This window comes from Galeopterus variegatus, unplaced genomic scaffold (genome assembly GCF_000696425.1).
Source record: "Galeopterus variegatus unplaced genomic scaffold, G_variegatus-3.0.2 Scaffold958, whole genome shotgun sequence".
Lineage (NCBI taxonomy): Eukaryota > Metazoa > Chordata > Mammalia > Dermoptera > Cynocephalidae > Galeopterus > Galeopterus variegatus.
The window spans coordinates 1,622-28,234 of NW_007727069.1; the positions used below are offsets into that span (position 1 = coordinate 1,622).

Sequence of the window (26,613 nt, forward strand, 5' to 3'; positions counted from 1 at the left end):
GACCAGCCGCTCACTGGCTGAGCGAGGTGCGGGCGCAACACTGAGGGTTGCGATCCTGTTGCCGGTCACGAAAAAAAGACAAAAAGGAAAAAAAAAAAAAATTCTGTTCCTACTACACCTAATTGATAACTCCTGATAATGCCCTCTCAGTCCCACCCCGCCCCAGCCTTCACATAAAGATAAATACTGCAGCTAGAAAGATCCAGACTATCAGGGTGGGGAGATCTAATGGTGGTGGGGAGCCCCCAAAGCGCAGCACCCACCCAGCCCAATGCACAAGACAAGGGCCACACTCACGTGAGCTCTGGGTAGACGTTCTCCAGGTACCAGCGGAAGGACTTGCAGTTCATCTTCTTCCTCTGCTCAATCCGCATGGCCACACTGAAGAAGGAGACAAGGTTCGGGCACTGGCCAGCCAGCAGGCAGGATGCAGAGGATCCTTCTCAGGCCCCAGGAGGGCAAGGTCCAGGAGCCGTCCCAGCTGCCCTCCAGCCTTGGCCACACTTGCTTTATACTTCCCTGACCTGCAAGCTCACCAGGCCTCCTAGTGACTCCTCCTTCCTCTCCCCAAATCCTGCTCTGAGCTCCCCTTTGAGGATGAACCCAAGCCCATAGGGGGACTTGAGACCTCAGTTCGCATACCATAAACTGGTCCTGACTTTTGCAGAGAGCAGAGAAAACTAGAAGTTTTCCTTTCCTGCATTCCAGTTTAGTAGAAAGAGTCCAACAACAACAAGAACAAGCTTTAAACATCTTTCAGGAGTTTTGGCAAATAAGAACCACCTGACGTGTCCTCAGGACACCCAAGTTCAATCACCCCACCTTCCTGAGCTACACCAACCATCACAGTCCTGGCTGAGGACCCTCGTCCCCACCTATCCAAGCCCAGTGTCTTCTGCATAAATGGGGACATGACTACTCACCTCGGAAGACTTGTGAGAATCGAATGAATTTAAGGGGACACGTGCTTAGCACAGGGTAAGTCCTCAGAAAATGAGTTCCCCATTAAAAGAAATATTTAGTGACATAACTTTTTTTTAAAGGATCAATAAAAACAGAGGGAAGAAGATTGACAGTCATTGATAATGTTTTCAAACTTTTCTGACCAAAACCTTAAGTAGAAGATATATATATCTTACACTGTGATCCGTGCACGTATACAGGTACGCGTGTGCATGCACACACACACACACACACACACACACACACACACACACTGAAGTAAGAGTTTCATAAAATAACACTTACCCTTAACTACAATCAATTCTTATTTTCTATTCTGTTCTGTACTAATCTAATCTATAGTGTTTTATTTCTCTCTCTCTCTCTTTTAAAGCTGGTCACGACCCACTAAATTGATGTTGCAACCCATCAGCATTTTGAAAATGCTTAGCTAGATTGTAGTCATAACAGTCCATGACAGGAAATTAGGCTAACATATCACAATTTTGAACAGTGGGTGGAGGCAAACCCCAAATGTTTTCCACAGACAGCCTTTCCTAAGTACTCCCATAGATGCCCCTTTTCCTGCAGGCAGCTGTGGGCAGGTGCCTTTTTTCACAAGTGAGGCTTCTCTTGTTATCTCTCCCCAGGAGACTGCATGTTCCTCAAGGACAAGGGTCTTGTCTCTATGTTGCATACCCTCCCAGGGCCCAGAGGGACCCATTAGAGTGGGAGCTCAGTTACCAGGAAGGCTGTGAGTGGTTCCCTGATGTACACCGCTCTGTGTTTTGCTGGGTTGTGCTAGCGTGGGTGGAGGGAGACAAACAGTGGAGCTGGGGGGACCCACCTGCCAAAGGCCTTGCCGATGGCTGAGGGCCGGGCCTCGTAGTAGTATTGCTTGTATTCATCCATCCACACCTCTGCAGTGCGCTTGGTATTCCTAAAAGGAGAGGAAAGAGCAGAATAAGGTCATCGGGGAGGCAACAGGGCTAGGGTCAGGATCAAGATGAGCTCTTATACAATTTTTGTTTGTCAATTAAAAATATATTTCTTTAAAAAGTGGCTGGTTAGCTCACTTGGTTAGAGCACAGTGTTATAATACCAACATCAAAGGGTTGGGTCACTGTACTGGCCAGCCACCAAAAAAAAAAAGAAAGAAAGAAAAGATGAACTCTGTGCAGTACAGGGTGATGAGAATCTCACGGTGTACACAAAACAATACTGACTGGGGTGGTATAAAACAGTACAATCTTTTTGGAGGAAAATCTGTCAATATCCATCAACTTTGTAGGTATATATACTCTTTGTCTCTCCACTTCAAGGAATCTATTCTACAGAAGTACCTGCATTTGAGCAAAAAGGACATGTACAAGAATATTTGTTTAACAAACCATTGGCAACAACCTAAATGCCCATCGATGATTAACTACTTCCACATGATGGAGTACGTACAAAGCAGCCTTGAAAAAGAATGCCATGGTTAGCATGTGCTGACATGGAAGGGTGCCTGTAACGTGGTGCTGAGTGACAGTAAAGCATGCTTCAGAGAACACATACAGCACGACCACATTCATATAAGAACAGAAACACAGACACCCACACTGTGTGAGTGTCTCTCCCTATGTATAAACTATGTGTATACGAAGATGCATTTAAAGGCTGAAATGATAGGCCAGCAATCTATGCACAGTAGTTATTTCTACAGAGACAAGTGGGAAACACAGGAGTAAGAATGGGTAAAAGGACTTCCATTTTTTTTCTCTATAATAAGAGAGCAAACATATAATATAAATATGTGTATATAATTATATTTGTACTGCTTGAATTTTTACAGTGAACATGTGTGACTTTTATAATTATAAAAACAATAAAAATGAGGTGGAGTGAAGCAAAACAAAACTCTAGTCCATCCCATTAGCTAGACTTGGGTAGTTGCCACTCCAAACTGTTGTGTGCCCTGCACAAAAAAGCTTGTCCTGATGAGATGAAGAATCACTCTAATAAGGAGGAGGTGCTCATGACAACTCCCTTTGCCACCCCCATCAGGAGTGTGGGTTAGAGGGTAGTCTTCCAGGACGCTGTCCCCTCCCCCTTGAGACCAGGCACCTTGTAGCTGGAGACATAAATGGACAGATGCTTGATGAAGTCAGAGTCGGGACACTGGCCTCCATGACTGGCACCTGGGGTCCAGTGAGTGGAGGGCAGCACTTAGTTGGCCACTTGGTTGGTTTTTCAAGACTCTCGAGGACAAAGGGAGTCAGGGCAAGAGGGACCTGGTGGCAATACTCCCAGCTTTCATTACTTTCACCCTGGGAGGTAACTGGAATCCCAGAATGGAAGATCTGGGGGGGGGATGGGGAAATTGAGGCCTGAGAAGTGGGCTGCCCAAGGTCACATGGTGAGTAACTGGTGGGGCTGGGGTCTAGAGCTGTGGGGTCCTGCTCCTAGTCCAGTGCTCTTTTCCACTGTGACCTACCTGATGTAGGTGAGGGCATTGCCCTCAGGGAAGTTGTAGGGGTGCCGTTTCCTGAAGACATGGCCCACCCTGCTGCAGGGGACGATTTCCAAACTCCCGCCGCACATCCACACCCGGAAGGAGAGTTCTGCAGGAGATGGCAGCATCAGGACTGGGAAGGGGCCCCTCGGCAAGTGAGTGTGGGAAGGGGCTGGCTTCCCTTCTCTTTGGAATCTCACTGGAGGTACATGCTGGGGTTGGATCTCCAGGGACTGTTTAAATGGAGGGCTCCCACTCCCTGCTCGTGTTCCTGACTGCTCACACCTCACATGCATGTGTGAGTGTGTGCGTGCATGCACACACACACACTCTTGCAGATGAGCCCCGGGAGAGCAGTGGGAAAAGCTTTGAAGGAACACCAAGAACATAAGTACAAGGAAAACTGCACCAAAGGGCAGCGTCATTTCCAGCCTCTGTCCAGAAATCCCTGGCCAGACATGAGCCATGGAAGAACATATCTGCTCGTCGGCCAGCTCTGGGCACTGGCGATGTCAGAAAACCAACCGCCAACCAAACCACAGGCTGCTCCAGCTGGCATCTTTCTGGCTGGCCCCAGCCCTCCCTCTTGGCCCCAATAGTGTTCATGTACAAGCTGTCACTGGCCCTCTTGAGACATGCTTCCTTTTGATGGTGGTGGTGGAGCTGAACAAGCTTTTGCAGGTGACTGTGGTCCCCAGCAGTGTTGGGAGATGGAAGAAGTGGTCATTCTGCTTCCTCAAAGGGAACATCATAGTTACCACTCTGTTCTCCACTCACCAGTTGCCATTTGTGGCAAGGACGCACCTTGGCAGCTGGCTGAATCTCACATAATCTCCTGATTTCCTACTTTCCTTAAGATTAACCCTATAGTTGGAGACTCTGTGATGTTAAAACACCTTCTTCCTGTCCCAGAAAATCCATAACCCTTTTTTTTTTTTAAATTACAAGAAAAAGACCATTCTCTCATGAGTTCCAGCCTTGGTCCCTCTTCCACTCTCCAGTTGGCCCTAAGGACACTTGTGGTTCCAGGCCATGCCTGGGGGCTCTTACCTGGCACAGCTGGTCAGGGCCCTCCCAGTGACTAGAGAAGGGGAAGTGTAGGAAGAAGGAGTAATGTCCACCTTGCTGCCAGCCTGTGTGTACCAGGCAATGTCCAGATGTGGCTCAGGGCCAGGACTGGAAACTTGACATACCTGGACCCACACACAGGCTGGCTATATTATTGGGCTTCGCCAGGTCTGCCCATAAACTGCCAGGCATCCGTCCCTCCTCCTGGTCAGAGCTCTGCAACTGGCCTCAGCAACTGAGGTTTAGAACTGGGGACAGGACCTGGGGGACAGATCCACATTCTGGCTCCACTTCTGCCAGACCAAGTTTCTTTTGCTAGTTAAGTCATTTCATCCCCCTCAGCCCATATTGTCCATGTTATTATTATTAACAATGTCAGTAACAATAGCAGTAACCACCATGCATTTACTGAGCATCATCCATTTACTGAGCATGACCTTTATACCCGATATCTATTTCTCAGTGCAACCATGTGAAGTCAATATTATTTTCCCTATGTTTTTAAATAACTGTGATGTTCAACGATGTTAAATAAACTCTCCAAGTTTGCCCAAATACTCAGTTGCCAAATTCCAACATAAATTTCACACTTTGTCCAGCAAGCTGCACTGCTTGAATCAGATTCTTTAATTCATTCAGCAATTTTTTATTGAGCATCTATTATACATCATACACTGTTCTAGATTCCCTTATACTCTCATGGGGGGAGACACAAAAGAAACAAAAAATACGAGTAAATAAGGAAATGGGTATAATATGAAGCATATCAGATGGTGATAAGTGCAATGGAGAAAAATTAAACAGGGCAGGGAGCTGAGCAGGGCTAGGGGTTGGGGAGGGGCTACATTTTTAATTAGGCTGAAGTTTCCACTGAAAAGGGGACATTTGAGCTAAAACCTGAAACAGGTGAGGGATCGAGTCATGTGGCTATACGGGGAGGAGCGTTCCAGGCAGAGGGACCAGCAAAGGCCAGTTCCTAGAGGTAAGAGCGTGGTTGGCAAGTTCAAGGAGCAACAAGGATGGAGTGAGGTGGGGCGAGCAAAGTGGGGGAGGACGGCAGAGTTAATGGCGTGGTTTGGGGGGAAGGACAGACAGTGGAGGGCCTCGTAGGCAGTGTAAGGACTTTGTGTTTCGCTCTGAGTGACATGGGAGCCCTTGCAGGGTTTGAGCAGAGGAGCAACATGATCCAACTAAGTTTTAAAAGGATCCTCAACACAAATCCCAAGATTTCCACATCTGCCAGCCCCACTCTGGGTGGCCTCTGGGCTCCTGAATTTGGGTCCCTCAGGGGACACAGGAACATGTCTGAGTTTAGGCATCTCCCTTCCTTCAACAAAGGAATAAAATGAAAGACTCAAACCCACCAGCGACAGGAGTCTCACAGCTCAAAACTGGTCCCAGCAGCTGAACGTCTGAGCGCTGCAGCTAGCCTAGACATTTCTTTGAATTTCTTCTAACAAAACCCTCACCAGAATCACTCCACGGTTCACCTTTCAAGTTTCCCAGCCACTGAGCCCTGGCCTCAGGCAGAGTTTGAAGTAAGCTATTTGATCATTCACTTGTTTCTCTGTCAGTCTCCAGACTGGCAAAAAAAAAAAAAAAAAAGAAAGAAAGAAAAAGAAAACGGGCTCTGGATGCAGGGGAGATGTTAGTTTCCCAGCTTTCTAAATCTTCACAGGAAACCGGCTTTGCCAAAGCTCCCTTCAGACTGAGACTGAGGACACAAAGGAGGTCACTTAGGCCCAAAATACACGAAAGGGGGTCAGAATGGAAGGGTCACTGCACCCCAGTTCCCAGAATTTACTCCTCCAAATGCCTGCCTGGAAATGGTTTCCAAGAGTAAGTTACAAGGGAGAAAATCCCACGCCCATTTCCACTCCGGTTGGCTTTGGGTTGAGATGAGGCCTGTTTTAAACTCCACTGCTCATCTGTTTCCTAATCAGGGAGAGAGAGGAAAAGAGCCCTGCTCCTAATGTCTCAGAGACACAGACTGACTTTGATAACATCCCATGACACTTAGATGGCTTTGATAAAAGAGCTGCATATACCTATTAGATGTGGAGTCTCCTGGACAAAATCTGGAAGGCAGCATCCACCTCAGTTTTCCCACCTGTCAAATGGGTGGGATACCACCAGCCCTACTTACTGCCCAAGCAGTCTGGTCAGGATGGAAAAAGAAACAGTGGGAAAGGGCTCTGCCAGGGGCTGGCTCCACTGCAAGAGCAAGAACAGGCCTTAGTGTTTTACAGGCCACAAAGTACCTGCCCACACTCCTGGAGACCCCTGGATGGCCCTCCACCCTTCTTCACCTGGCTCTGTCTGGGAGGCTGCTCATGTGGGCTGTGTCACTGGGCTTCCTCCTCTTGGGCTGACAGTTTCAGCCAGCAGGAGGCACCATGAGGGGAGCTTGGGTGCCCCTCAGAGGGCTGCACATGCCCCAAGACCACAGTCCCACAAGGGGGCACTGTCTCCCCCATCCTTCAGACCTGGAGGTGGTTACAGTTCCTGGCAGTCACAACCCTGCACAGCACAACACTGTCCCTGTCGTTCCCTATATCTTGCCCACACTGTGTAAATGGGCCCTGTAATAAACACCCACGTCCGGTGCGCCACCTGTACCCTGCCAGGACCCTGACTTGATCTAACCTCAATCTTACTGGCAGCCCTGGGAGAGAGGGACCTTCACTTCCTGTTTTTCAAATGAAAAAACTGAGGTTCACAAGGCTGACCTACTTACCAGCCCACACATACTGGAGTCTGGAGCCTGGGCTGTGACCCCACCTGGGGACCATTCCACAGTGCTCTGTGGCCCTAGACTGTGTGCAGAGAAGCGAGGGTGTGAGGGGCGCCCTCTCCAGCTCCCGACTGAAGTTTTCGCTCCGACCTCTATCTCCTCCAGGGTGTGCACCCAGGCCATCTGACCCCGTTGCTGATGTTTAACCCCCGCTTTTACACTGTGTAAGCTGTGGCCTGTGGCACAGCCTGTGCGTTCCTCCACACATGTCTAGACATTTGGCCACAGGCTCCCCTGAACACCCAAACCTCTTGGTTTACCAGCCCTGTGGCTCTGGGCTTAACTTTTCTGTGCCTTGGTTTTTTAATCAGAAAAATGGAGATCACAGTACCGACCTCAGAGGGTCTTTGTGAGGATTAAATGACTTAATATGTGTAAAGTCCCTAGAACACGGCCACGTGCATGGAAGTGCCTGGTCAGGGTTAACTATTATTATTATTGCCGTCGTTGCTGTTGTTATGTCTCAACTCACCAAAATTCTCTCCTCCCCAGATGTCCATCTGGGCATCATACTTTCCCAGGTGGTTAAACCAGGACTTGTCAATCACGAAGATTCCTCCAGCTATGACAGGCGTCCTGGGAGCAAGGAGAGGGAAGAGGCAACACATGAGCTGGGAAGTGAGAAGCCCCTCTAGCTGGCCCCAGGACCCAAGGCCATTTGCCCCCACATCCCCTGCTTGCATAGTCACTGGGTTAGGGTGTCTGGCCACCTCCCTGGCCCCCCACAACTGTTCCCGTGGCCTCTGTCCTCTCTGTCTCCTGCAGGCAGAATCCAAGGGCCCAGAACAGAGTAGCTTTAGATCATACAGCCTCAGGAGCCCTGTTGACTGACATAGGCTCCCAGAGCCTCTCAGGCCCCTGACCCAGGGAAGAAAGGCGTCTCCCCAGAGCCCACAGCAGCCCTGACCTTATGGGCTTGGTGGGGTCTGTCCGGGTCATCTTCTGCTCAAGAGGGATCTGCTCCCACTTGAAATGCAGGCTCCAGTCGAATCCTAAGGGACAGAGCAGGGTGAGGACAGGGATCAGGGATGAGCCTACTGGGGGCTGCTGACCCCCCTCCCCCCTCTCACCACCCCAGAGTCTCCCTTGGTCAGAGCCTCACTTGCAGAGGGCCCTCAACTCTTCATGCAGTCATTCCTTCATCCAGAATGAGATGAGCCCCTGCCCTCATGGAGTTTACAATCTACTGGCTAAGACAGGGACCACAAAGATAAATAAATGAAGGGACAGCATGTCAAGTGGGTGAAAAGTGCTAAGAAAAAGAAAATAAAAGAGGGGTGCCCATTCTATTTCAGTAAGGGTAATCAGGATAGGCTCTCTGATGAGGTGATGTTTGTTTTTTGAGTAGAGACCTAAATGAAGGATAGATCCATGCAGATATCTGGGGAAAGGGACTTCCAGGCAGGGCAGCAGCAAGTGAAAAGGCCCTGAGGTGATTTCCCAAAGGGGAAATGTCTGGGTCCCTGCAGAATCCCACCAACCCCAAGATCTAACGAATGACTGGGTTCATTTATTGTAAGTCCAGGCCACAAACAGGAAATCCCCTGGGCCCATCAGCTCCCAGCAACAGATTTCCTAGAGCAGCACTGTCCAATAGAACTCCCTGCAGTGATGAAAATGCTTTGACTGATATGGTAGCCACTGACCTCATGTGGCCGTTGAGCACTTGAAATGTGGCAAGTACAACTAAGGAACTGAATTTTAAATTTTATTTAATTTTAATTAATTTAAATTTAAATAGCTAAATATGGCTATTGTCTACTGTATTGAACAGCATAGTGCTAGAGTCTAGACTAGAGCAGCCCAAAAGAATTATAATGCAAGCCACAAACATAATCCACATATGTAATTTTTAAAGTGTTCCTGTAGTCCCATCAGAAAAACCCATAGGAAATTAGTTTGAATAAAACATTTTTAATGCAATATATCCAAAACATTATCATTTCAACATGTAATCAATGTAAAGAATTACTACTGAGATATTTTACCTTCTGTCATGCTAAGTCTTAGAAACCTGTGTGTTTTTCATACTCACAGCACATCTCGATTCCGACTAGTCACTTTGTGAGACAGCCACATGTCAAGAGCTCAATAGTCAGTGGGGCTAACAGCCACTGTACACACAGCACAGGCCTTGATCATCTCCAGGGTGCACACTTTAGGAATTCATGCGAGGACAAGGACTCCCCCACCCCAACCCCAAGACAGCTGTCACATCACGGCCTCTGCCAGGACTTGTGGCCATGGTCCCTGGGCTGACAGCATTTGGGAAGTATGTGTCAATGTCTGGGGATAGGGAAATATGAGAGATCAGCCTGGCTATGCCACTGATTGTGCCAGGAGCTTGCAACTGCCAGCTCTGGCCATTTGCCCCTAACCCCAGGGCTCTGCCCAAACCCTCCTCATTTTCTCTTTGGAAGGGGTGTGTGTGTGAGACTGGCACAGCTGGGAGGAGCACCAAGCCAGGGCTTTTGCCTGCCCTCATCTGCCTCTTTTCAGGCCTACAGCCCCTCCCCTGGGAAAAGAACCCACCTCCACGAAGGTCAGCAGATGCTGCAAGGTAGGCGAAATTGTCCAGACTGATGACATCAATGATGGGGCTCACCACGTGGGTGTGGTCCTAGGAGAGGAGATGCGAGATCAAGATGGTGTGAGGCCAGGACTCCTTTGCAAAAAACGGCCCAGTTGTCTTCTCTGAGGGAGGGTCTCTCTGAGACATGGGGCACTCAGTGTTTCCTTCCGGATGTGCCCAGGGCTGCCCCAGAGCCCGGGCAGGCTCCTGGGAGCTGTCTGGCATCACCACACCCAGGCTCCTGAAAGGCCCCACCTGGATCCCATGGGCACAATATTTTCCTGGTCTCTTCTTCTCACGTCCTTTTGAGCCCTGCTGGGATCTCACCTCCTCAGTGAAGCCTTTCCTGACTGCTGCAGGCTGAAGGATTTCTTCCTCTTTTAAGCTGCTCTCACAATCACAGTCTAGACAATTCCTGGGACCATGACTCCCGGTGCTGCCTGAGCTGGCTCTTCTTTTTTTTTTTGTCCTTTTTGAGACCGGCCGCACCGCGCTCAGCCAGTGAGCGCACCGGTCATCCCTATATAGGATCCAAACCCACAGCGGGAGTGCCGCTGCACTACCAGCGCTGCACTCTCCCGAGTGCACCACGGGCTCAGCCCTGAGCTGGCTCTTCTGTTTGGCTTGATCTGCTGTTTTGTTCATTGTCATTTATTATTGTACATGTTTGGGTTGAGTCTTCCCAACTGGACCACCAGCAGCTTGAGGGCTGGAACCCTATGGTCTCCATGTAAGCTGGGGGCCACTTGTCTCATGCCACGTCCACTCCAAGGTCAGACTCACCGTTCCCTCCATCACTTCCCAGAACACAAATCCAACGCCCAAACAGTGGTCAGTTACGTTGATTTTACTGAGGTTTTTGGGGGTGGGAGGTGGTGATGGATTATGTTATATACCACATGCAAAACTTAATCACCCTTTATCAGCCCTCTCTGCTCTCTCCCTCCGTGGAAGGACATGGAGCCTCTTCCTCTCTTCTCTTCCCCAACTCTGCTTTCACTATCAAAATCTTCCTCTGTGACTTGGAATCCAGCTCTGCCCCTCAGCTCACACACTGTCTCAGAGTAACAAAAGCCCAGAGCGGCTGATCAGGGGAGACCACTGATGGTATTTCAGTGCTCCACAAGGCCTTGCCTCATCCTTTCTATAGACTTTTTTGTACTGAGATATAATTCACATACCATAAAATTCACCATTTTAGATGTACTTTTTTGGGGTGGGTGGGGGGTGCCTGGCCGGTACAGGGATCTGAACCCATGACCTTGGTGTTAGAAGGCAAATTCACCATTTTAATGTTGACAATTCATTGGTTTTTAGCATATTCACAACCGTCATCACTATCTAGTTCCAGAACATTTTCATCATCCCAACACACAACCCTAATCTATTTTATATTTCTATGGATTTGCTTATTCTAGACATTTTATATAAATGAAATAACTTAATACATGGCCTTTTGTGACTGGCTTTCACTTCACATCAGGTTTTCAAAGTTCATTCATGTTGTGGCACATATCAGTACTTCCTTTCTTTTTATGGCTGGATAATCTGTTGTTTGAATACACCTCATTTTGTTTATCTGTTCATCAGCCGGTAGGCATTTGCGTTGTTTCTACCTTTTGGCTATTCTGAATAGTGTTGCTCTGAACACGTGTGTACGAGTTTTTGTGTGGACCTATGTTTTCATTTCTCTTGGGTATACACCTAGCAGGGGAACTGCTGGGTCATACGGTAACTCTGTCTCAACGTGTGAGGAACTGCCAGACCGTCTTCCAAAGTGGCTGCCCCATTTTACATTCCCACCAGCCGTGTGTGACGGCTCCTATTCACCCACAGCCTCGCCAGCACTTGCTGTCGTCCGTCTGTGTTACTACAGTCTTCCTAGTAGGTATACAGTGGTATCTCATTATGGTTCTGAGTTGCATTTCCCTAATGACTAATGATATTGAGCATCTTTTCATGGGCTTATTGGCTCTGCATATGTCTAACTTGAGGAAATGTCTACCCAAATCCTTTGCCCGTTTTTAAATTGGGTTGTATGTCTTTTTATGGATAAGTTGTCATGGCCTCATCTTTTTCTGCCATCTGTCCCAATCCTCCGTGTTCTGGAGGGCAGCAAGCACATAGTAGGAGCCCTTCATCCACTCTTCTCTTAGAGAACACCACCCTCCCCTCCATCCCTCCAGGACTTCCCAGCCTGACCAAAAGCTCCCCCAGCACAGGACCCTGCCTCTCCCAGGAGAAAAACTGCATCCAGGATTTCATCCCATTTAATTCTCACAACAACCCAGTGGGAAAAATATAATTATTCCCATTTTTGGTTTTTTTGTTGTTGTTGTTTTATAAAGATGACCGGTAAAGGCTCTTAACCCTTGACTTGGTGTTGTCAGCACCACGCTCACCCAAGTGAGCAAACCGGCCATCCCTATATGGGATCCGAACCCGTGACCTTGGTGTTATCAGCTCCACACTCTCCCGAGTGAGCCACGGGCCGGCCCCTAATTATTCCCATTTTTGGATGACAAAGCTCAATGAGGTGAAGTCACTCTGGGGGAAGCAGACCATATAGGCTTCCTATGATGCCTGCCCAACTTCAAACAGTGTTCCACATGGCCTCATGCCAGGAACACAGTGGCGAGTCCCAAAAGACACCAGCCACCCGAGAAACAGACCAGCTCACCTCCTTCACCCGCTGCAGCATGGGCTGCAGCCACTCGGTGTTGACTTCACAGTGGCTGTCTAGAAAAGTGAGGATGGCAGCTGCGGCCACATCTGCCCCGCGGACTCGGGACCGGATCAGCCCTGCAATGGGGGTGCAATGGGTTGGTGCTGGGACTGAACCATTTTGCTTCCCTGCTGTCCCCCCCCCCAAAGTCCCAGGGCTCCCTGCCCCTTCAGGGACCGAGGTATCCTCTGAGTTACTGTGATTGGACTTCACTCTGTACTCCTGTTCATTTTCTCCCTCCCTCTCTTTCTTCCTCTCATCTGTCCATTAACCATCGTTACTCCAGGGTCCCTCCCTGGGTGCCCTACTTGTGCTAGACACCGTTCCGGGCTCCAGGGACACACTGATCAGTCACAGTTTAGTGAGTAGAAATTGCAATGAAGTGTGGTTTGGTACTGAAGGAGAACCAGAAAGCAAAACCTTTTCCACCTGGGAACCTCTGCCTGGTCCCTTCCAGCCGCACCACCATGTGTGACATGGAAAGAACCTTTAGAATAGGACAGGCTTGAGTTTGTATGCCAGCCCTTTCACTCTCCTTGAGCATGTTCTTTAACCTCTCTGAGCTTCAGCTTTCTTATCTACAAGATTCAGAGAGATGATAATCCCTGCCTGTCAGGATCAAACCAGACAAGGAGAGAGGCTGGTACCTGAGAGGCCTATGTGTGTCGGATTCTGCTCTTCTTCACCCCCGTTCTCCAGCGGTCTCACCCACCACTCACTACCAGCAAAGAGTAACCTGGCTGGTGGCGGCTCCCTGCTCTGGGCTGGGACCTGCCTGGTCAGGAGAGAGAGGCCCAGCTGCTCCTGCCCCTGCCAGAGCAGCCATTTGTGCCCGGTGAACTGTGGGGAAGGAAGGGCCTCATCCTAAGAGCTCTGAGCATAAGTTGCATCTTGGAGAGATTTCCCTGGCCATACCTCTGCTCAGCACTCTGCCTCTATGTAACTAGCCATCCATCTGTCCAAAAGCCCATCAGTCCCATCCCTTTACTCCCTAGGCATCTATAAAGCATCTAGTCATAAATTTACATCTGCTGTTGGCAAAACCCCAGGACAGCATATTTCCAGGGCTGACAGTATCTACAACCCAGTGGCTTGGGAGACATTTTTCTTTGGCCACTTCCATACCAGTTTGAAGGTCTCCCTCACCAACATCCTTGGGGCCCCCCGACTTAACTGGTCTTCCTTAAATATATCTATTACCTCTCTCTCTCTCTCTCTCTCTCTTTCTCTCTCTCTCTCTCTAAAACCTTCAGTGGCTCCCTGCTACCTGCCTTATCAAATCTAAACACTTTTCTCTGGCTTCCAAGGTCTTCTGTCATGTCAATTCACTCCACCCATTCCCCCTACTGACCAGGTCTGGCTTCTCACAGGAAGGGACTATAAGAACAGGGAGGTTAGAAGGCTGGCCTCTGGGTTGGGCACCCACAGGTTGGAATCCTGGTTCCTCTATTCATCACCCTGAGAAAATTACTGACCCTCCTTCAACCCCAGTTTTCTTATCTGCAACGCAGGACAGGGGGCTGTTATGAGGCTTGAACATGAGAATATAGGCAAAGTGAATGCCTGGCACGGACGGGGTGGGCACTCAGGAAGAGGGGCTGGTAGGATTACACGCGTTCTCATGCCTGACCAGTACCTGTGCTTGCAGGGTCCCTGAGGCTGACTTGCCCTCCCTTGCTCCCTTCATCTGTCTCATGACACCTCTCCCACCCCCCGCAGAGGCCGGTTCTTCTACAGAGCCCTCTCTGCTCGCTCCAGCTCTCCTCAGCGCCCTCTCCTCCAATCTCCACGTTATTCATACATAACTATAACTGTCCCGTTGCTGCTGTGGATCCTGACCCTTGGCTACATAATAATCCTCTGAGGGCTACATAATAATCCTCTGAGGGACCGTGTTTTGTGCTTGTTTTGGGTCCCCTAGAGTGCCGTGTGCAATGCTATGCCATAGTGGGAGCTCCCAAACACCTCTTGATTGGAAATGCTTCATTCTTCCCTTTGTTTTTCTCAAAGCCTCATAGCCTGTCTCATTTAATCCTTCTAGTAATTTTGCAAGGTGGAAAGGGTACTATCATTATCCCATTTCTCAAAAGAGACAACTAAGGCAGCCAGAAGTACAACAACTCGCCTACACTTGTGCCATGATAAGGCTGACCTGGGAGAGAAGGAGGGGGTCTTCTGCAGACCCTGGTCCCAGCCACAGGAATGCAGCAGAGCCATGCTGGCTTGGTATGACATGGTGCCAAAAGGGAGTGGAGTGCAAAGGACTACACCAAGATGGGTCCATGGTGGGACTCGGGGTCAGGGGACTCACCTTCCCGCCGGTCGTTGCGCAGGCACTTGACCTTGGGGATCCTGGTCAGGAGCAGACAGTCTTCAGCTGAGGATGCACAGAAGGAAGGCAAGCTCATTCAGACATGGGCATCAGACCACAAGTGGTTTGGCTGCCACGGGAGCTGCCCAGGAGCTGTCCCATGCCAGGCCCAGGAAAGGTCTGGGGATGGGGAGGATTGAAGGGGTAGGGTCGTCATTACTGCCAAAGGGTGGCCCAGCCCCCAACTCCCAGGCCAGAGTGAGGAATGCCTGTAGCTGTGGCATTTCCCCATCCCACCCAGGGAGCACCAGTGAGCACAACAGTGGTTATCAGCACAGCTCTCAAAGAGCTACATTGAAGGGACACTCTTCTGCGATGGCAGTTGTAAAAATGATGAATGTTGCTGATGTCATTTCATTTTTTTAAGTGTCACCTTAGTGTTGTCCCATCCAAAGCAACATTCTTCTTTCTCCTCTTTTGGCACCAGGGAACGGCCAGAGAGGGGTCCTAGAAGAGACTGAGGATCCTCACTGGGGGGCAGAGAGGTCAGTCTGTGATGGCCAGGACAACCTCAAGAGTGCTTGCCTCAGAATCCTGGGGAACCGGGGGTGAGGGTGGGGTAAGAAGGGGTGCAAAAAGGAAGGTGAACACTTACGATCAGAACTGAAGTCATCCACTAAAATGATCTCCTGGATCAAGTTGGCAGGAGTTCGGTTCAGGACACTGGAGCAGCACCAGGGACAGAGAAAGAGATTTAGAGACCACCTTCCATTTACCCCTCCCTGTGCTATGGGGCTCTCCCGCTGCCCAGCTCTGGGCCAGCACATTGGCCATGGGCAACTGCTTGCAAACCTCCTGGGCCCTGATCAGTGGCTAAGAAGCAGTGTGCCCCTCAGGCTCTTCGAAGGACACGGCTGCCTGGACCCTCAGGCACTAGGGACCAATCCCAAATGGGAGGGGCGAGGGGGGCAGTGCTGCCCTAGTTGAGTTGTCAAGGCAGGAGCTGCAGCTGTCTGAAGCTTAACAAGCCCTGCCCTGGGGCAGCCCAGGTGGGCCAGAGCTGCCTGCCCGCCCAGAGGTTGTGAGGCTTTTTCTGGCCTAAAAGGTCAGGAGGGGTGTTCTCAGGAAGCCCCTCCATTCCTTCCCTTCCACTCTTCCTCCACACCCTGAGAAAGGAAACCCAAGCTTCTTTAGTCCCCGGAATACCCCTGGCTACTCCTTTCCAAATCTTATTCTTGTCTAAGTTTATTGAGGAAATGGGGTAAGTGGGGGTTAAACTTGACCACAAGACCAAGCTTAGGAGGAAGACAGAAGGGGCACCTACTGGGCCAGCATCCACCCTCCCAAGGCCTCATGTCCATCTCTGCCTCGCTCTGCTCCTGACCCCTGCATTTCTGCCCTTGTCTTGCAGACCTGACCTTATGTTTGGCTTCTGTGAACTTCTGGGTCTCCCTGACCCTTATTCACAAGCCCCAGCTTCTCAGAAGGATGGACTCATCCTCCCGGTGCCCACTGGTAGGCACGCTGTCTGGCCACAGCCCCCAATCTCAATGTCCTCCCCTGTTAGAGGCTCCGCAGATGCCCCAAGGCCTTGGGGGGTAGCACCACTGAGATGAGGGTCCCATGGCTGGACTTGCCTTTTCACTGTGCGCAGGAGGGTGGAGCGGGCCTCATTGTGGAAGGTGATGATGACGCTGGTGGCCGGCAGGTCCAAGGAGTAGGATACGGATGGGCAACTGAAAAGGGAACAAGTAGGTCAGAGGCCAGCCATGGGGGCATCTCAGGGCAGACTTGAGGGCTTTCTTTGTCCAGTCTACTGCCCCCTAGAATACTTTTGTGAGACAGAGAAGGCAAGCCTGAAGCCAGGATGCAGCCCCCTGCCCCTCCATACCCACGCTCCATCCCACACTGGCCCAGCACCAGGTGCCACCCAGCCTGGGGTCTCTTTACCAAAACCCTAGAGCACCCAGAGTTCCCATCCACTGACGTGTTTAGGTGGGCTCCCCAGCGTGTACAGACACTGCAGAATCTAGCCCTGAACCAAACAGGCCAAGTGAGATAAAATGGAGGAGGAGAGAGAGAAAACACCTCTCTTTTGCCTTCTGATACGTGGAGCTTCTTCATTCTCTTCCCCCAGCTCAGGACATTTGGTAGGATCTGGAGAGGAATCACCCCCACCCTGCCCATCGGCAGGGGCATCCCTCCCTCTCACTGCCCAGCACTAACAGCCAGGGGAGCAGCTTCCTCTGCTTCTCCGGGTCCTGGGTCTCCTGGAGGAAACAGGCCTCTGAGAAGGCACAAAGGCATCTCCCTCCACCTCTCCCGCCCCAGCAGCTCTGGGCTCCACCATCTACAGATGCCACGTTTTCGGCCCACTGGCTTTCCCCTCCTCCAGAAAGGGAATTAAAACAATCCATTGCTGCCAACTTCATCCCTGTCCTCTCTGCGAATGCTTCATTCGTGCTCCCGGGGGCCAGCTGGGAGCTGGTTTTCATAGCCATCATCTTTATTACAATTGCTCTCTGACTATTCCAGCAGTGACTATTTTTTCATTATGGCATTCATTCTACTGACAACAGCTTACAGTCCAAATTCCCAGGCCCATTTCCTGCCCCGCAGAACATACCAGGTCAGACAGGCAGGAGTCCCATTAGCCTGGGACCCCCATGGGAGAAATCCTAAGAGGCTTTAAAATAATTCTCCTTGAGAGAGGATGTGGGGTAGTAGTGGGGGTGGGGGAGACGGATTCTCCTCCCCTGAGAAATCCTGCTTGCCAAGTGCCATGCTCCCAAGGGCCAGCTGATGGGGGGCACGAGTGGGCTAGGCTGGTTGAGATGGGGATGGGGTGTGCTGGGTGAGGTGGACACCTCCTGGGCTCCCCCTCCCAGCACTGACCTCCAAGGCCCAGCTCTCTGTCCTTGTCCCCCAGCCATCCAGTGCCCAGGAAGGAAGGAATCTGGATAACGCTGCCCATTCTCTCCCTGCAGGGGGCAAACCTACCCACACCCCATCAGGCCCTCCAGTCCCCTCCTCCCTGCATTTCTCTGGGATTTATATCTATGAGGATGGGGATTTATTGGCTCCCAGGAGCCAAGAGTCTCTGAAGGGATTTGTCCCAAGCCCATATTTTCAGTTTGGCGCTGGTGGGGTTTTCTTTGTGATCCAAGTAGGTCTGTCTTAAGTGGTTACGTCCCTTTGCCGCCCTTGAGGGGGGCTTCCTAGATTGAGGTGGGACTGGGAACTAGCCCGACAGTTTGGAGTCCAGCAGAAACTGCACCTGGGGGCTGAGAGGAAGAGGGAGGCTGACCCCAGCCTATCCCACTCCATCGTGGGAGACCCTGCCCACCCAAGCCAGCACCTCCTTGCTCCCCATTACACACATATGCATGCACCCCACCACACACACACACAGACACACGCCCTGATCCAGCTGTGCTTCTGAGAGGGCCTGGCAGCAGTATATGGCACCTCACCAACCCACCACTGCCTTAGATTTAAAAAGTCTCACTTTAAAATGTACATAGCCCTAAGGGCAAGTCCCCTTTAAGTTTCTCAGTGAACACTTGAGAAAGTTCAGAGTTGGGGGTGGGCTGAGAGAGTGGGCAGAGATTATCCAGGCCAGGTCCTCAATTCACAGACTGGGATCACCAGATACTCTAGGCCCTGGGCACTAGGTTGGCCCTGGCTAGGCTGCCCATGGAAGGTTGCTGAGTGGAGGTACACAGACATAACCTCATCTGCAACACAGGCAAACATGAGGGGAGACTGCCCCAGGACTAACTAAGAAAGAACTTCTGAGGCCTGGAAGTGGCCATTAGACTATGTAGGAGGCCTTGCCAAGTGATAGGACTATTGCCTTATTTGGTACATGAAAGGTTTCTGGAGGCTGACAGTGCTATGGGGACAGGACAGAGAGGTCAAGGTCTGGGGGTCCCCAGCCCTGCATCTTGCACAGGCCACCAAGCCCACTGGACTTCAGGCACCTCCGCGAGTGACGAGCAAGGTGGTAGAACCAGGCCCCTCTGCACACTTATCTCACATACAGCCTTCGTGCTGTGGAGTAGCTGCTTCAGAAGTAAAAGCAATCTGGACTCCAGTCATTCTCACCTGCCCTCAAACCAGGACCAGGCAGAGCCCCGCCTGCCTCTGAGTACTGGTGGGGTCACCTGACGCAGCTCCTGTGGGTCCCTGAAAGCTACAAGAACAGCAGGGATCGGGTCTTTCAGATGTCTGCATGGAGCACAGAAGAGGGCCCCTGAACTAGCTGGCATTGGCAAGGAACTTTCCCAGAGGAGAGGACACTGAGCCAAGTCTTGAAAGATACAGGTGGGGTAGGGGAGATGTGTTCAGGCAGAGAACAGCATGTGTGAAGAGGAGGAGAGGGGAGGAAAGAGGAGCATAGGATTGTGGGAGCGTTACGTGCTTGGTGAAATGGTAGATGAGGACAGGTCATGCGTGGCTGGGGGGCGTGCCTTGGCATAAGGAGCTCAGAGTGTTCCTGTAGGTGATGGCAGGAAGAGGAAAGACTGGAGGTGGTGCTCGTCCTCTAGAGGGGACACACAAGGACCTGAATCAATGAGGGGGGTTAGTGACTTGCCCAAGGTCGGTCACTTCAAGTGAGCTGAGTCAGAGCTGGGGTTAAATGGAGGCTTCCCTGAGCTGGTCTAGGACCTCTCCCACCTCGCCACACTGGGAGAACTAAGAACAAGACTGGGAAGCATTTCTGGGAGTTGCAGGAGGTGGAGCAGTGGGCAGGAGGGAAGGGATGTCAATGCGGTGGTGCACAGCACTCCACTGTTTGCACTGGGTGTGGCTGGGGGCCCATCCTCACCTCAGGCACCACCAGTAGGGTGCAACAAGAGCACCTGGCTCACCTGACCCCTCGGGCCTCCCTGTGGTCCCCTGGCAGGTTACTCTTGCTGGGACGTCAGACTGAGGTGCTGAGGGTCCTCCCCGGCCCCGGCCCTAGCCCCAGCCGGGGGTTTCCTTGGCCTTCGCAGGCCCTCAGTAGGTCAATGAAATAAAGAGGAGTCAGGAAAGCAGCTGAGGGTGAGGGCCTTTAAAGGTCTAAATCACTAGACTGAGTCCAAGAAAATCTTCCTCGTTTCTTAAATACACGTGATTAAAAGAAAACAAGCTAAACAATGTCGGCCTTTTTTCAACCTTTCTTTCTCTGTTGACAATGGCGGCCACACCTGTAATGGCGAGTGTCCCGGATGGGCCGGTCTGGGCTCAGCTTGTCGCTCTCCAGTTGATTGAAGGCATGCTGCCTGTAGGGGTCCTCTCCGGCTTTCAGCTGCTTGGCCGACAGGTACGCCTTCTCATCGAAGCCTCTGGAGGGTGTTCCTGTCACCTGAGACAAAGGTCAGCATCAGAGGGGGCCACAAGCAAGAGGATTCCACCACATGGTGAGCGCTTGGTACTCACCAGTGGGAAGCCAACTGCAGTAGCTCATTCGTACCTACCCTGACTCTCCGAGGAGGAGACCATTATCTCCCCCACTACACAGAAGAGGAATCTGAGGCTCAAAAGGCATTTTTAAAAAGTGCCCAAGGTCAGAACTAGTAAGTCACAAGGTCTGGATTCAGACTGCTCATTCTGATCTACCTTTGCTGGATATGGAGAGGGTGAGACCTGGAGCACACTAGACTCCTAAGATGAGGTGTCCTCATGGGACTACAAACCAGAGAGGAGCCTGCCGAGCACCCTGCATATCAAGTTTCCTGGGGATGGACTTGGGCCTAATGCTGGGCGAGGGATATAAGAAGTGCCTGATCAGTAAAACACCAGGCCTGGACAAGCTTCTGTGGAGAGGACTGCCTGTCAGGACTAGCAAGCCCTCACAGGCTAATGTCTGGGCTGTCAGAGCCCATATGCACAATGATGCATCTTCTCAGGGACTTTTGCTTGCTGCTGAAATAGCCCCATGTCAGATCCACTGGACCCACTGGCACTAAGTGCTGGGGAGTGATAGATGACAGACGCCACGGCCCAGCCTCCCTCCTCCTTAGCCATACCCTACCCTGTGCTCCCAGAGTCCCCAGTGAGAGACACTGGGAAAGGACACATCCGAGATGAATGGATGGATGTACGCATCCTGACATCTCATTACTTGAACCAAACTGCTGGCCGGATGCTCCCAGAGTGCCGTGAAATATCATCAACCGTGCATGCATCTCAACTCCAGCCCTTCCACCCAACCAGTGGCCCCAGCCCTGAGAGGCGACAGGAAAGCAAGTGAGAATTGTCCCTTCACAGAACAAAAAGGGATGGTCCCAGCAAGGCAGCTGGACCTGCGGGAGAGGGGACTGCTGTGTGGGGTGATCATGGGGACTGCGCCCCAGAAGCTCAGGGCCTCCATGTTTCCCTGAGAGTCCAGCCCCCGACTTCACTGGACAGGAATTCTGAAGGTCCAGGGAGCTCTCATCTGAACTGCTGCCACTCTGTAGTGTTGAGCCTACACTAGTGTTGCTCTCCTGAGGGCAGGGCCAGGGAGATCTTGTAGCCACATGCTACACAAGATGCTCAGGGTGTGTATGTTCAGGATGACATGCTGCGGCTGCCGCTGCACTGTAATTCTGAGTTGGTGCCATGGCAGAGACTGAACAGATGTGGAAGAGCCCCCCATGGACTCAAAATCCATTTTAGGAAAGACAGGAGGCAAGAAAGAAGGGAGGGAGTGAGGGAGAGGGAGAATGTTCTGGCTTGAGCTCCAAGTTGCCAGAAGGATCCAAGCTGTCCAACACTCAGAGTGAGAATGAAAGGGACAGCAATCCTTTGTGTCCTTCCCACCCAGAAAAATAAAGTGCCAACTCTGCCTCCCACCCCCACCCCATCTTCCTCCCAGCTCCAGGTCAGAGAAACAGAAAGCAGCCTCCAGTCAATGGCCAAGAAGCTAAAATTGAAGAAAAACTGCGGAGAGATGATTTTCTTGAAGCTCCCAGAGGGAGAGTATGTCACTTAATAATCCTACAAGTCGGCTGTGGGAAATAACCATGTTTATTTATTTAGGACTTATGGCCACTCTGTGGGCTCAGGAAACCTCTGGATCCTCATCCCACATTCACTTATTGCCCACTAAACATTGATTGAGAGTCATCCATCTACCAGACACTGGGGCACCCTTGTGGGAGCTTCAAGGATCACCTGAGCATTCATTCATTTGTTGATGAATGCTTCACTTCACTCATTCACTCACTCACTTATTCATTCAACAAAGCTCCGCTGGGCACCTCCTTTGTGCCAGGAAAATGATGTCAGTTTCTAAGACTGTACCCTGTCCCCAGTCTGCTGCCTTCTTTCCACACCTCATTCAAAGCTTCCTCAGGGCCACAGAGACACTCAGTGGAAGAATATCTGCTCAGGCCAAGGTTCTCCAGAGAACTTGCTCCCAGGGCCTCACAACTGAGTTAGACACCTCAAAGATGCCATCAGGAAAAGTCTGCTGTTCCCCCCACAGACCCATAGCCTCTGAGTCGTCCAACCCTTCTCCAGGTAGCCCCAGGGTCTGGGGTTAGACCCTTTGCCCGTGAGACACTTGTGAAGAAGGGTGCCATGGAAACTCTAGGCCCAGTCCCTCCCAGAGGTCTTAGCTATTCTTTCACAATGACCCAGCAGTCCCTCAGGTTGGGAGCTGAAACATCAATTGGCCTTGAGTCAGCCAAGTGGAGGGGATACTGAGGAAGGGGAGGATGTGGCTCATGGTAATCCCATAACCTCTGCAGGGCTGTCACTTCCTCTCTCCTCAGCCCCTCCCTGGACTCACTCTAGTCACCACCCAGAGCTATTCCACCTCTGATAGCTAAACCCCAGTTCACATGTGCAGACCATACGTCATTTCCTTCCAGCTCCTGAACTCCTCCTTTTGCCATTAGTCCCATTCTTTGCTCTTGAGACTTCCAGGCCTTTGAATATCCCATGAGAACCTCTAACTTGGCATCTCAATGCTAATTCCCCATTTGTACCCAAAGCAGCCGCTTCTCCTGTATTCCCTGTTACAGAGACAGGCAGTTCCATCTCTGTCCTCCAAGCCACAAATCCAGGGTCATCCTTGATGTCCTTCCCTGTGCTCCACAGCCTAACTCAGACATCTGCCCTGTGTATCCCTAGATGGTGTCCCATAGGCATACCACTAGCCTTAACTCAACAAACATTTATTGACAAATCTATGTGCAAACACTGTGCAAGAGGCTGGGAATATGGAAATAAACAAAAGGCAGAAGTAAAAAAAGGTCCCCAGAAGAGGAATCCAGGAATCTGGCCCCTTTCCTGCCCTGTCCATGCCAGGCATGGCTGTGGAGGATCATGGAGAAGAAAGTCCCAGCCCCAAACTTAGAGCATGGGCAGCTGGTGAACTGACCATGGAACCTCACCCCACCCCAACTCCAGCTGGGGCAGAAGTCTGGATGTGTTGCATGTACCCTGGGCTGGTGACCCAGTGAATGCTATTTCCCTTCTTCTAAAGGGGTATTGTACTGTGGCTATCCTGTTCTTCCATCCACAATGCTTACCAAGCATATCACTGAGGGAGTAAATGCATCATTTGGCACTCGGCTGCAGGACCAAGAGGAGCTATATCTGGACCAGCCTGAGAGATGAGATCCTGAGCTTGGAGCCACCGGATGGGACTGGCGCTGCTGCCCTTTCTGTAGGGGGGAGTGTACTCTGGGCTATTTGTGAATTCTTATGTCAGGCTGGGGCACATGTCACATGGCACTGACGTTTGTGCTTTACTTCTCTTTCTTTTCCACTAGATGGTGAGCTCCTCATTTTTGACCTTCCTGCACCTGGCACAAGGTATATGCTCAACAGGTGTTCGCTGAATAAAGGAATGAATGAATGAGTGAATGCCTAAATACTGTCCCTGCTCTCACATTACTTACAATCACCTGGAGAGAAAACAGCAGCAAACAAATGGGATCCTCTGACACATCACGTGACATTGGGAGACCACTTTACCACAGAGTGCAAGCCTCGGAGCTCATAGTGGCCCAGGGAACCCTCTCTGAGCAGGTGACCTGTCACCTTGCTGAACTCAGCTGCTGCTGTTGTCCCTTACTCACTGTGCTCCAGCCACACTGACTCCTTGCTGTTCCTTGAGCCCACCAGGCACCCCCCTTAGCCCTGTTGCTCCTTCTGCCTCCTTCTGGAAGGCTCTTCTCCCATATGTCTGCCTGGCTCCCTCCTTCGCCTCCTGCAGGGCTCTGTGAGCCTTCCCGACCACCATATGTAAAGCTGTGGTCCCAACCTGACCCTCACATTCCCTGTCCTCCCACCCCACTTTCCTTTTCCTCACTGCACTTATCACCATCCGATATTCTACATGTATTTTACTCACTTATTTTATCTTTTTGGTCACTTCTCTCCACAAGATTATGAGCTTCACAAGGGCAGGGATTGTCTGTTTTGTTTAATGTTGGATCCCTGGGTGATCAGAGGCACTCAGAAACCATGGCAAATGGATAAATGTGTAACCTCAAGCCTCCCACTCCTCCCCAGATGCATTTGGCCAAACACACCACTTGAAACTTAGGTGGACCAAGCAGATGACAGGGTAGTGTTTGCCTGCCTTACGGATCTTCTTCTCTACTCATATGCTCCTGGCAGGACTGTCATTCCCTGTCCCCCTGTCCCCCCAACACCCCAAGCACCACCACAGGGGTGAGCACAAGACCCAGGCTAGGTCAATTTTACTACTGCACCCCTAGACACAGTGATTGGTTCAGAAACGGTCATTGATTTGATCTGGGCCAATCAGAATCCTCCCTGAGACTTTTCTATATGATGAGCTCTTTTCATCAGCACCGCTAAGCTCGGGATATTAGAATCTTCTGCCTATCACATGGAGAAATCTTGTCTGCAGAATGAAACCAAGAAGAAACAATCTGAGCTAAGAGATGGAAAGAAAGAGCTCTACAATGTTGCATGGGTCCCTTTAGCCAGACGTATCTATCTATCTGTGTCTATCTATCTATGTCCTTTTTTTTTCCTAAATGGTTTGAGTTGGGTGTTCTTCTCTAGGAACCAAAAGTTCAAACATATTAGTCCTTCAGTCCTTTCAATGAATAAAAAACCATTCTCCAAAAGTAAAAAGTAAAACCAATGAAAAACCAGCAAATGAGCCATCGATGTCAATGTCACAGTGTAGGTGGCAGCCATCCATCCCAAGATATCAGGCTGGTGTCTGGCGTTTGGCCCAGTGGCTTGAGTCCAGAGGCAGGTGGGGCATTCCCAGCCTTCCCCAGCAGGCAGGGCTGTGTGCTCAGGCTTTGAGATGGGGGTTCCATCTGGACCACGGCTTCTGAAGCCCTTGTGTTGCCATGGTGAGGAATGAGGGTTGGGGAGACAGTGGGTGATGAGTGACGGCCTGATGAGCCTCCCACATCCTTCCAGCCTCCTGCAGAGAGTTCTTGGCTGAAGTTTAGGCAGTCGCCTCCTTCTCCAGCCTTTGTCCTTTTAGGGAGAGCCAAATCCAGCACTTCCGTGTCCAATAAGGTCAATCACATCTGAAATTGTTTAAGCTGAAATAATGACGCTGCTCTATAAAATGGGAGGAATTACTATACATCTTGGAGAGTTTTATTTTTAGTCCATCACTTCAATTAGACTTTGAAACTTGCCTGACTTTCTTCACTTTTTTGTTGTTTTTCTTTTCCCAGCTAGATTTGCTTATTGCTTCCTGGACTGCTAAATTGAGGAAATAAACAGCAAAGGGGAAGGTTTAAAATAAGAAAGGAAAATATTTTCCATGTCATTTTCATCAAAAACAGTTCAACCCAAGTCCCTAAGCCTTATAAATTTTCCTTTAAAACATACACATACCCCTAAATTTTAGATTTAAACAACTCCAACTCCTTTTAAATAATTGCTGCCCAATTTCCTTTTACTGCCAGTAAAACAGGTACCTGCTGGGTTTGCCTTTCACTAAATTTCAATGAAACTGCAAATAAAAAGTCTCTGGCCCTATTTTATGGATTGCTTCTGACTTTTTTTCCTGAGTCTGCTATAAACCAAAAACACCTGGTGAGCAAAATGTGATTCCTGACCACTCCCCACTCCCCTGGGAGCAAAATCTCTTCTGATGCTCTGTCCTAAGTTGAAAGATGGCCATTCATTAGCAGAACCGGAAGGCTAAGCAATGATTCAACATCTCTGAGCTCAAGGTCTCAGGTTCCACCTCTCCCAAATGAAAAGGCAGGTCCTATAGGGCCTCCTGGAGACCTGCCTCAGGATGTAGCCAACCCTGCTTGGCTGCCAGAACCAGACAAGATGCTGCAGGCGGCACAGGGCCAGGAACCTCAGGTGGGTACATGGGAACACTGCGTAGGGTTATCAAGGGTCCCTGAGGGTCCTGCCCCAGACACGTCCTCATCTCCCATTTCACATTGCCCCAAAAGCAGTAATTATAGTGGTGACCAGCCAGGATTTTGAAATCTGATGGCCCTGGGATAGAATGCTGGTTCTTACTGCCCTCTGGCCTGGGAAAATCACTTACCCTTTCTAAGCATATTTCTTCATCTGGAAAATTGGAATTATCATGAGGATTAAAGGAGATGATGTATATAATGTGCTTAGCACAGTATCTGGCACATAAATTGAAATTATTAATTATTATTATTATTATCTCACCTGTTTTTTTTTTTTTTTTTTGTCTTTTTTCGTGACCAGCAACGGATCGCAACCCCCAGTGTCGCGCCCGCACCGGACC

The 26,613-nt window shown here is 50.4% G+C and overlaps 1 protein-coding gene across 1 annotated transcript in view; it reads right to left on the minus strand.

The window, feature by feature from the left end:
* Window positions 1-293: 293 nt before the first annotated feature.
* The window catches only part of LOC103591294 (polypeptide N-acetylgalactosaminyltransferase 16), a 28,015-nt gene continuing 1,695 nt past the window's right edge, over window positions 294-26,613 (minus strand). Inside the window, exons 2-12 of the mRNA XM_008573717.1 lie at window positions 20,102-20,259; window positions 16,544-16,642; window positions 15,562-15,629; window positions 14,907-14,972; window positions 12,551-12,672; window positions 9,831-9,918; window positions 8,206-8,290; window positions 7,771-7,874; window positions 3,419-3,545; window positions 1,790-1,882; window positions 294-381 (exon numbers count right to left, since the gene is read on the minus strand). Coding sequence (XP_008571939.1) covers window positions 294-381; window positions 1,790-1,882; window positions 3,419-3,545; window positions 7,771-7,874; window positions 8,206-8,290; window positions 9,831-9,918; window positions 12,551-12,672; window positions 14,907-14,972; window positions 15,562-15,629; window positions 16,544-16,642; window positions 20,102-20,259 — 1,098 coding nt within the window. The remainder of the gene's footprint in view (window positions 382-1,789; window positions 1,883-3,418; window positions 3,546-7,770; window positions 7,875-8,205; window positions 8,291-9,830; window positions 9,919-12,550; window positions 12,673-14,906; window positions 14,973-15,561; window positions 15,630-16,543; window positions 16,643-20,101; window positions 20,260-26,613) is intronic.